General features: G+C 41.9%; 1 protein-coding gene across 1 annotated transcript; it reads right to left on the reverse strand.

Moving 5' to 3' along the window:
• Positions 1–523: 523 nt before the first annotated feature.
• On the reverse strand, positions 524–7,330 carry si:dkey-266f7.9 (phosphatidylinositol-specific phospholipase C). The gene is made up of 4 exons (XM_021560380.3): positions 7,112–7,330; positions 2,560–2,653; positions 1,840–2,410; positions 524–1,761 (listed from the first exon to the last, which is right to left on the reverse strand). Exons 1-4 carry the CDS (start codon positions 7,248–7,250, stop codon positions 1,495–1,497), a joined length of 1,071 nt encoding a protein of 356 aa, XP_021416055.2. The 5' UTR covers positions 7,251–7,330; the 3' UTR covers positions 524–1,494.
• Between the last annotated feature and the right edge of the window lie 3,840 nt (positions 7,331–11,170).

Genomic DNA, 11,170 nt, shown 5'->3' on the forward strand with positions numbered 1-11,170 from the left:
TAGCACAAATATCTAGAAACCTGTTTTAGCTCTGTCATTATGGGGTATTGTGTGTAGATTGCATTAAAAAAAATGTAATCCATTTTAGAATAAGGCTGTAACATAACAAAATGTGGAAATGTCAAGGGATCTAAATACTTTCCGAAGGCACTGTATATATATTGTGTATAGTAATGTTGTTGGTCAATCTAGGCTTGTTATTTAATTACTGATTCGTAACGATAAAAGCAAAGGTTTCACTGTGGGAAAATTACTAGCATCGCACCTGCTTGGGACACAGGTCATGGTACCCCTACATTAAGAATATATCTATAAATAGCCATAGTAATGTTTTTGGTCAACCTAGGGATGATATTTATTTACTTATTCTTAACGATAAAAGCCAAAGTTTCAATGTGTGAAAGTTGCTGTCATCACACCTGCTTGAACACAGTTCAATTATTTCTACAGCTGTTTTCTTTCAAAATCTCCATTCAGTCAATTCCCATTTTATTAGTAATTGTATTCACAAACAAAGCATACATTTTATGTGGATTAAAGCAATTTATTTTCTGTTGACAATTTTGAATAGCCTGTCCAATCATACAGCCATTGTGTCATTGTTGTGACTGAAACACTGCTGGGTTTGAAAGGGGTTAATATCTTAATGACATCACTGTCCAACAGACATTAAACAATACCACATGTAAGGATTGAAATCAATAACATGTCAGAAATTACTCAAAGATGTCCTTACAGTTTTCCGTTTTGAGTTCATGTTTTGTGGTGTGGCATTCTTCCCAAATGTGTCAGTTTTCTTTGAACATTAACACTCGAAGAAAATGTTCACTCCAAAATTAAAGTTCAGACATTTTCAGATCTACTGTTGTGTAGGTCCAGCTATATGCATCAATCCCAATATGAATGAGAAAGATGGGCACCTAGGGCTGTAGCTGGATTTACACAACGGATGGTGTGGGACATAGATTCATCTCGACATTAGACAACTTTTGAAGTCCCAACATATCTGGAAAACTTTGATTTTGAAGTGAACTAGCCCTTTCAAATAGTGATAGTCAATTCCTATAGTTATTTTCTTGATGAAATTAGAATTGCGACTCGTCCTTGATCACCTGGCCAGCGGTCAAAATTAGCTATCGGACATCTTAACAATGTGATTTTCTGGTTGTATCTGGTTTTCTGGTTGTGGGGACCAGATGATAACCAATGTATGATGTCTTACTTCCTTTTACAGTTAGTACACAACCTGACCATGACGTCAGAAAATATATCAGTCTGACATCATTGCAGTTTTGCCCGCTTGTTGGAAAGTCAAGAACGATGACGAACCTCACCAATAAACAACTGCTTACTTAAGTAGCAAGGTATAGTGAAAATAAGCATACAATGAGCAAAATGGACTCCCAATCATCATGTAGTGACCCAACAATTTTAATTTGAGAGTATCTATGTTGATTGTATGGTAGCAGGCTTAGTAGATGAGGGAACTCTCTCTCAGTTGAAGTTGATGATCATTTGAAGGAGGGGAGAGGCGGGGAAATCCATGGTGATGATTCCAAAGCGCCTGTTCTGCCCTATCAGTGCCATCAGGTAGTCGTACAGGCGGGCATTGATTCGCTGGGCGATGGCGTTGGGGTAGGCAAAGATGCCCGCTCCGCTGCCATAGGTGAGGAAGATATAGGCCTTGTTGCCAACAGGGGCAGTCTCCAGGTGTTCGTGCACACTTTGCCATTTCTCAGCCACATGCAGAAGGGTGGGGACCTGACGAGACAACAAGCATATGAGACTCAACAAAAATGTTTAGCCACAATTTAGTTTTCAAAATGACCGTCTCCTTACCTTCCAGTCGTCTGCAATGTCCAGGGAGCCGTAGCGCATGCCGAGGTCAGGTCCGCCAAAGTCCTGGAGGACAATGAGCTTCCCTCTGGCCTGTCCCACAGTTGGCATGAGCCGACTGTGCCACAGCAGGTCCCAGTCGGCGTAAAGGTGAATGTAGCTGACCACCGCCCCGTAGATGTCAAAGGTCTCACTGAACTCCTCCTTGAGCCGCATCAGCACCATCTCGCTGGGGTACTCACGTAAGAAGTCAGCCACGCCCTCCAACACGTCACCGAAGTGCGCCCGCTGGTAAGACACGCCGTGGTGGATGGTGAGGTTGCCACGCACATGGCGCACACGAACGTCCAGGAAGCGCACACCGGCACGCAACTGTGACGCCAGGCTCCAGGACTGGCACTCGGCCAAGGCGCCGCCGTAGATGGCCATGGTGTTGTGGGTGCCAGGCATGGTGACCTCGGACAGCGGGCGGCTGTCCGGGAGGTCCGCCATCCAGGAGGGGTTGAGGAACTCGGGGGCCGCAGTGTCGTCATAGTCAGGCCTTTGGATGGCGCTGTTGCTCAAGCCAACAGCCCTGGTGGGTAATTAGATCAAAGGTCAATACTTAATCCCAAAGCTAGCTAATTATATTACTCATAACTGACTCTCACACCACTCTTACACTATCTCCTTTGCTTCATAACTACATACATCTTAGATTGGCCTCTTCTATAAGATACTCACCCCAGTAGGGTCATCAGCTCAATAAGCATCTTCCCCATCCTGGGGACTCCTTTGGTGCTTGCCATGTCTGATTCTTCAGTTATATTAATGGGGACTAAGTTTGGGGGCAAGGAAGGAAGCACAGATGAATCTCAGGGAAATTGTTTAATGCTTCAGTTTTAGAATAGCAGCGATACAGGAATTGTTTTGTCATTTTTGGTTTTGGGGGTTACAGGTACAATATCCATTTCCATTATAATCAGTTTATATAAAATGTACCCGTGGGCTGCCACACAAAAGAAAAATGCAAGCAAGAAATACATAGTTTTAAGTAATAATACATTCAGTATAAACAGGAAAAGATAATTGACATCATTATTTTACAGAATTAGGTATATTTATCCAGGCCTCAATTATTCCTTGACTAGCAGCACCATTCATTCTCGCTGTCGATAATTCTAATGTTATCAGTTCTAATAGTAACGGTATCCACTGGTGAACTGGGAGAGAGTGAGGTGATTGCCATCTAAGAGCCAACACATATTTTTGCGCTCTCGTTATTAAGTAACATAATAGATGCAAAGCATTGAGTATTTACAATGATGCATTTCAAAATACATTTTGTAACTTTCATTTTGTAACTTTGCCCCAGAAGCAACTAACTGCAGGGCACTCCCACATCATATGAAGGAATGTGCCTACCTGATTCAGGGGACAGAGTGAACAGTTGGGGACAATGTCATCATAAAACATTTCCTTGGTGTTAAATAGAGATAAATACAGATTTAGGGTTGTTCAGAATCAATTATATCTGTCGACCATACTTTTTTAATGGCTAGTTCAGAATATGAGCTTTCCCAAAGTTGTTTATAGAGATCAGTCCTTTCGGGAGCCCAGATCATTCATTTATAAATACCATCATTGGATGGTTCGGTAGTTGAGTTTCCCAAGAGACTCCACAGGCCAGCATAGCTGATCTAAGTTGTAAATATTGAAAAAAGGAGTTGCCTGGTAATGTGTATGGATCCTTCAAATCTGTGAATCTTCTCAAACCATTACTGTCCATGATATTGGCAAGCGAATAGATTCCACATTTGGACCATTCAAGGGGGGGGGGGGGAGGGGGTGCAAAAGGCTGCCCTCCAGATCACAAGTCATTATTGAAATATTGGAGTATGGGCATGCCATTTTGATTCCCAGTTCCTTTGTTTTCAATTTTACGTCAGATAGAGATTGTGTGAGCAATAATAGGACCAAAGCGTAGTTTGGCGGTATAAAGGATCAGGTGCGTAGGAATGGCACGGGGACGAAGACCAAACAAACACGTATACAAAACATAGGGTTGAGACCCAAACAAAAGAGTGAGGAGTATCTCGAATAAATACACAATCGCACAATGATTATCACACGGACGAGACCCGTAATCATCTGCACATTAAACGCGGCACGAAAGCCAAAACAACACAGCACAGGTACTCACACGAACCAACGGACATTGGAACAATAATCGATAGGACAATGGTGAACAAAGGGCACACTTATACAATTACTAATCAAATGGGAATAGGGACCAGGTGTGCGTAATGACAGTTCTGGAGAGATCCGTGACATTTACATTGTTCAAGGGATATATCAGGGAAGACCATCTCTTCCAGGGCAATAGGAGACACCATATGTCTCTCTATACTCAGCCAGGGAGCGGTAGAATCATGTCTAAACCAATTTAGGATGGGACGAAATGCTAGTGCCTGGAAATACAATTTAAATTTATAAATACAATTTAAAGTTTGGTACGTCTTTCCCTTGTAAGTTTGTTAATTTTAGCCAGGATTGCTTACCTTTCCATATACATTTAGAGACCACACTATGTAGTTTGTCCCAATAGCCAGAAGGGGGAGCAATGGGAAGCATTGAACTACAGAAATTCAGCCGTGGCAGTAGACTCATTTGACAATAGATATTCTGCTGGTTAAAGCAACTGGGAAGTTATTCCATCTACTGAGGAATGGATTGAATTGATTTAAGCATTCTGTTAAATTTAAAACAATGCCATTATTTATTAAATAAATTGTATCAATAGCATGTCAACTATTAAGGGGTTTATGAATGCTTATTCATGAAAGTTATTAGAAAATGTTAACAAAACGTATTGTCTGAAATCAACACAAGCGACTTATTGTCAGCCTATTGCTCTTTTGTTTTTCGTAAGAGGCGCACATGCCAACAGATACATGTTTTTCTGCTTTTTTTGGGGAGGAGGTCAGGTGGTTATCTCAATTGGAACTACAGTGCCTTCAGAAAGTATTCATACCCCTTTACGTATTCCACTTTTTGCTGTGTTACAGCCTGAATTCAAAATTGATTAAATAGTTATTTTTTTCTCACCCACACACTACACCCCATAATGACAAAGTGAAAACATGTTTTTAGAAATTTTTGCAAATCTATTGTAAATGGAATACAGAAATATCTAATTTACATAAGTATTCACATCCCTGTGTCAATACTTTGTAGAAGTACCTTTGGCGATTACAGTTGTGAGTCTTTTTGGGTAAGTCTCTAAGAGCTTTGCACACTTGGATTGTACAATATTTGCACATTATTATTTTTTAAATTCTTCAAGCTTTGTCAAGTTGATTATTGCTAGACAGCCATTTTCAAGTCTTTCCATAGATTTTCAAGCCAATTTAAGTCAAAACTGTAACTCGGCCACTCAAGAACAGTCGTCTTGGTAAGCAACATCAAATCAAATTTTATTGGTCACATACACATATTTAGCAGATGTTATTGCGGGTGTAGCTAAATGCTTGCGTTCCTAGCTCCAACAGTGCAGTAGTATCTAACAATTTGGTACATCAGTGTAGATTTGGCCTTGGGTTTTAGGTTATTGTCCTTCTGAAAGGTTGGAAAGCAGACTGTACTAGGTTTTCTTCTTGGATTTTGCTACTACAGACTACAAAGGGAAGCACAGCCGAGAGCTGCCCAGTGACACGAGCCAACCTACATGTATTCCGTTTTTTTTTATCCCCCCAAACAACTAGTCCATGCTGATGATAAGCATACCCATAACATGACGCAGCCACCACAACACTTTAAAATATGAAAAGTGGTACTCAGTGATGTGTTGTGTTGGATCTGCCCCAAACATAACGTTTGGTATTCAGGACAAAAAAGTGAATTTCTTAGCAATTATTTTTCCAGTATTACTTAACAGAATGCATGTTTTGACATTTTTGTTATTCTTTACAGGCTTCCTTCTTTTCACTCTACCATTTAGGTTAGTATTGTGGAGTAACTATGTTGTTGATCCATCCCCGGTTTTCTCAAACTCAAGCTGTTTTAAAATTACAGTTGGCCTCATGATGAAATCCCATGAAATTTCTCCAGAAACTTAGTTAAGAAGAATGCCTGAATCTTTGCAGTGACTGGGTGTATTGGCACACCATCCAAAGCCTAATTAATTGCTTCACCATGCTCAAACGGATATTCAATATGTGCTTATTTTTTATTTTGTTCACCCATCTACCAATTGGTGCCCTTCTTTGCAAGGCATTGAAAAACCTTCCTGGTCTTTGTGGTTGGATTTGAACATGAAATTCACTACTCAATTGAGGGACCTTGCATATAATTGCATGTGTGGAGTACAGAGATGGGGTAGTCATTCAAAAATCATGTTAACCACTATTATTGAACACGGAATGAGTCCATGCAACTTATTATGCAATTTGTTCAGCACATTTTTACACCTGAACTTATTTAAGCTTGACATAACAAACGGGTTGAATACGTACTGACTCAAGACATTTCAGCGTAAAAAAAACATTATAATAATTTTAAATATGTTCTACAAACACAATTTCACTTTGAAATGATATGGTATAGGGTTTAGATCAGTAACACAACATCTAAATGTAATCCATTTTAAATTCAGGCTGTAACAGAATGTGGAAAAATTAAAGGGGTGTGAATACTTTCTGAAGGCACTGTATACCGTATGCACTTGTGGACACAGGTGAAACCTAGAGTAGTTTTCCCACTACAAAAGGTAAAGGTTCTGTAAAAGGTAAAGATCACACTATTGATTATCTAACTCTTGTCAAACTTAAGTTACATAAATAGAAACATAACAACTTTATTTCTTATGCTGACTGTGCTAGTTTAAATGATTTGTCACTTGTTACCTATTTCAATACATGTGCTTATAGATTTGTTTTAACTTACAGTAGTTTTGTCAGAGTTGACCGCAGAGCAATTTCCTAGATGATCCCTAAATTAATATATCCTCCTTTTCAAAAACATGGTTAACCTCAAAACCAGACTTAAAGATAATATAAACCTAGGATGCAATTGCATGTGGCTCAAAAACAGCACAGATGTACAGTAGGCGTAATAAAAGCAAGCAAACCCATGAAAAAGTTGGCAGCGATATGGGCAAAGTGCAGGCAATGAATGAATTCGATGTGAACCCAGTTCACCCCACAAGGAATTTCTATGGCAGGCTAAACCTTTCTAAGCCCAGATCCAAACATGAGTTCCTCCATTCTAGCCACCACAGTATCAATGCCCTTGTTACCTGAACCCAAAAGGTGGTAGTCTTCAGCCTGACAACCCTGCAGCCAAAGGAGGACAGCGAGCAAGAGAGAGACAGAGACGGACTGAGTGAACAAGTGAGGGGGCATGTTGATGGGGGATGTTGATGTAGCAGAACCCATGGAAAGCTATGTGGGTTCAACATCAGTGTGTGAGAGGGGGGGCGCTCGCTCGACCGATCACGCCACAGTTGTTTCAGACCGACTGTTCAGCGTGCTCACACACACACACACACACACACACACAAACACACACACACACACACACACACACACACACACACACACACACACACACACACACACACACACACACACACACACACACGTAATTCATAACCACCCAGGCAAACTCATGTTTATCGTTCACTGTCTCGTCACATTGTCGTATGTTTGCTGTGCTTGTGTGATATTAATTGTGCCTTAGTGCCAAATAGAAATATATAAAGTGAATATTAACTTTTTGGTAACACTTTACTTGATGCACAGCGTCACAACACGTTATGACACGTTCATAACCATGTCATAATATGTCATAGCAGCTGTCGTAACTTGTCATAACCTGTCACAATATGGTCATGACACTGTCATGACCCATATTTATACCTGTTGTGACATATATTGCGTTATTTTATGATTGGTTATGACACCTACATAAGAGTGTCAAACCCACATTTTTGAAAAGTGTTTTTTCCCTACCAAGAAGTTTTCTTTCGTTTAAAAGTTGGTTTCTTAAGTCCTTTGTTTTTGTTATAATTAATTCACCAAAGTTGTTTTTTTCATCATTAAATAACTTGTAGAAAATGCACTTTATGACACTGTCAAGAAACATTATGACATCATAATCATATAAACCAGATAGACCTACCTATCACGTGCATGCCCTTATGTCAGTCATCAGTCAAAAATAGGGTGTCTTGTCCTGCTCCTGAAATCTGTTCCTGCATTCATCCCAGTCAGCAGAAACAGAGAATTGTGGTAGGTGCATGTCTCACATCAATATGTGCGCAATTACAATAATAATTCAATATGGTTAATCTCAAGAAATGTTGTATAACAAACATACTGTTCAGAAAATCAAATCAAATTTTATTTGTCACATGCGCCAAATACAGTGAAATGCTTACTTACAAGCCCTTTACCAACAATGCAGTTTTAGGAAAAATACCTGAAAAACTAAGAAATACCGGGTACCCGTAAGTTGAGGTAATTGAGGTAATATATACATGTGGGTAGTGTTATTTAACTGACTTATGCATTGATAATAACAGAGAGTAGCAGCAGCGTAAAATAGGGGGCAATGCAAGTAGTCTGGGTGGCCATTTGATTAGATGTTCAGTAGTCTTATGGCTTGGGGGAAGAAGCTGTTTAGAAGCCTCTTGGAACTAGACTTGGCGCTTCGGTACCGCTTGCCGTGCGGAAGCAGAGAGAACAGTCTATGACTAGAGTGGCTGGAGTCTTTGACAATTGTTAGGGCCTTCGTCTGACTCCGCCTGGTATAGAGGTCCTGGATGGCAGGAAGCTTGGTCCCAGTGATGTACTGGGCTGTACACACTACCCTCTGTAGCGTCTTGCGGTCGTAGGCCGAGTAGTTGCTATACCAGGCAGTGATGCAACCAGGATGCTCTCGATGGTGCAACTGTAGACCCTTTTGAGGATCTGAGGACCCATGCCAAATCTTTTCAGTCTCCTGAGGGGGAATAGGTTTTGTTGTACCTTCTTCATGACTATCATGGTGTGCTTGGACCATGTTAGTTTGTGGACACCAAGGAACTTGAAGCTCTCAACCTGCTCCACTGCAGCCCCGTCGATGAGAATGGGGGTGTGCTCGGTCCTCCTTTTCCTGTAGTCCACAATCATCTCCTTAGTCTTGATCACGTTGAGGGAGAGGTTGTTGTCCTGGCACCACACAGCCAGGTCTCTGACCTCCTCCCTATATGCTGTCTCTTCGTTGTTGGTGATCAGGCCTACCACTGTTGTGTCATTGGCAAACTTAAAGATGGTGTTGGAGTCTTGGCGGGCCGCGCAGTCATGAGTGAACAGGGGGCGGCCCGTCAGGAAGTCCAGGATCCAGTTGCCAAGGGGGGGGGGGGGGGGGGGGGGGGTGTAGTCCCGGGGTCCTTAGCTTAGTGATGAGCTTTGAGGGCACTATGGTGTTGAACACTGGGCTATAGTCAATGAATAGCATTTTCACATAGGTGTTCCTTTTGTTCAGGTGTGAAAGAGCAGTGTGGAGTGCAATAGAGATTGCATCATCTGTGGATCTGTTGGGGCAGTATGCAAATTGGAGTGGGTCTAGGGTTTCTGGGATAATGGTGTAGTCATTTGGGCAGGTTAGCTTATGGTTCTTGGGCACAGGAACTATGGTGGTCTGCTTGAAACATGTTGGTATTACAGACTCAGACAGGGAGAGGTTAAAAATGACTATTGTTATTATTATTTTAATTTAACCTTTACTTAACTAGGCAAGTCAGTTAAGAATTTTTTTGGTTTACAATGACGACCTACCGGGGGACAGTGGGAAACTGCCTTGTTCAGAACGACAGATTTTTACCTTGTCAGCTTTCGGTTACTAACCACTAGACTACCTGCCACCCAAATGTCAGTGAAGACACTTGCCAGTTGGTCAACGCATACTCAGAGTACGCATCCTGGTAATCCGTCTGGCCCTGCGGCCTTGTGAATGTTGACCTGTTTAAAGGTCTTACTCACATCGGCTTCAGAGAGCGTGATCACACAGTCATTCGGAACAGCTGGTGTTCTCATGCATGTTTCAGTGTTACTTGCCTCGAAGCGAGTATAGAAGTATTATATCTCGTCTGGTAGGCTCATGTCACTGGGCAGCTATCGGCTGTGCTTCCCTTTGTAGTCTGTAGTAGTTTGCAAGCCCTGCCACATCCGACGAGCATCGGAGGCGGTGTAGTACGATTCGATCTTAGTCCTGTATTGACGCTTTGCCTGTTTGACGGTTCGTGTCCGGGTAAGAGTCCCACTTCTTGAAAGTGTCAGCTCTACCCTTTTGCTCAGTGCGAATGTTGCCTGTAATCAATGGCTTCTGCTTGGGGTATGTACGTACAGTCACTGTGGGGACGACGTCCTTGATGCACTTATTGATAAAGCCAGTGACTGATGTTGTGTACTCCTCAATGCCATCGGAAGAGTCCCGGAAAATATTCCAGTCTGTGCTAGCAAAACAGTCCTGTAGCTTAGCATCTGCTTCATCTGACCACTTTTTTATTGACCGAATCACTGATGCTTCCTGCTTAAATTTTTGCTTGTAAGCAGGAATCGGGAGGACAGAATTATGGTCAGATTTGCCATATGGAGGGCAAGGGAGAGCTTTGTACGCTTCTCTGTGTGTGGAGTAAAAGTGGTCAAGAGTTTTTTCCCTGGTTGACAATTTAACATAGAAATTAGGTAAAACAGATTTCCCTGCATTAAAGTCCCCGGTCACTAGGAGCGCCGCCTCTGGATGAACGTTTTCCTGTTTGCTTATGGCAGTATACAGCTCATTGAGTGTGGTCTTAGTGCCAGCATCAGTCTGTGGTGGTATGTAGACAGCTACGGAAAATACAGATGAAAACTCTCTAGGTAGATAGTGTGGTCTACAGCTTGTCATGAGATACACTACCTCAGGTGAGCAAAACCTTGAGAATTCTTTAGATATCGTGCACCAGCTGTTGTTTACAAATATACATAGACCCCTTGTCTTACCAGAGGCTGCTGTTCTATCCTGCCGATGCAGTGTGTAACCCGCCATCTGTATGTTAATCATGTCGTCGTTCAGCCACGACTCGGTGAAACATACAGATATTACAGTTTTTAATGTCCCGTTAGTAGGATGTACGTGCTTTTAGCTCGTCCAATTTATTTTCCAGCGATTGTGCGTTGGCTAGTAGTACGGATGGAAAGGGCAGATTAGCCACTCGTCGGAAGATCCTCACAAGGCATCCCGATCTCTTTCCGCGATATCTTTTCCGTCTCTTTCTCCTGCGAATGACTGGGATGAGGGCCAGTTCCGGTGTCTGGAGTAAATCCCTCTC

Source organism: Oncorhynchus mykiss, chromosome 30 (genome assembly GCF_057628025.1).
Source record: "Oncorhynchus mykiss isolate SJ-2025 chromosome 30, ASM5762802v1, whole genome shotgun sequence".
NCBI lineage: Eukaryota > Metazoa > Chordata > Actinopteri > Salmoniformes > Salmonidae > Oncorhynchus > Oncorhynchus mykiss.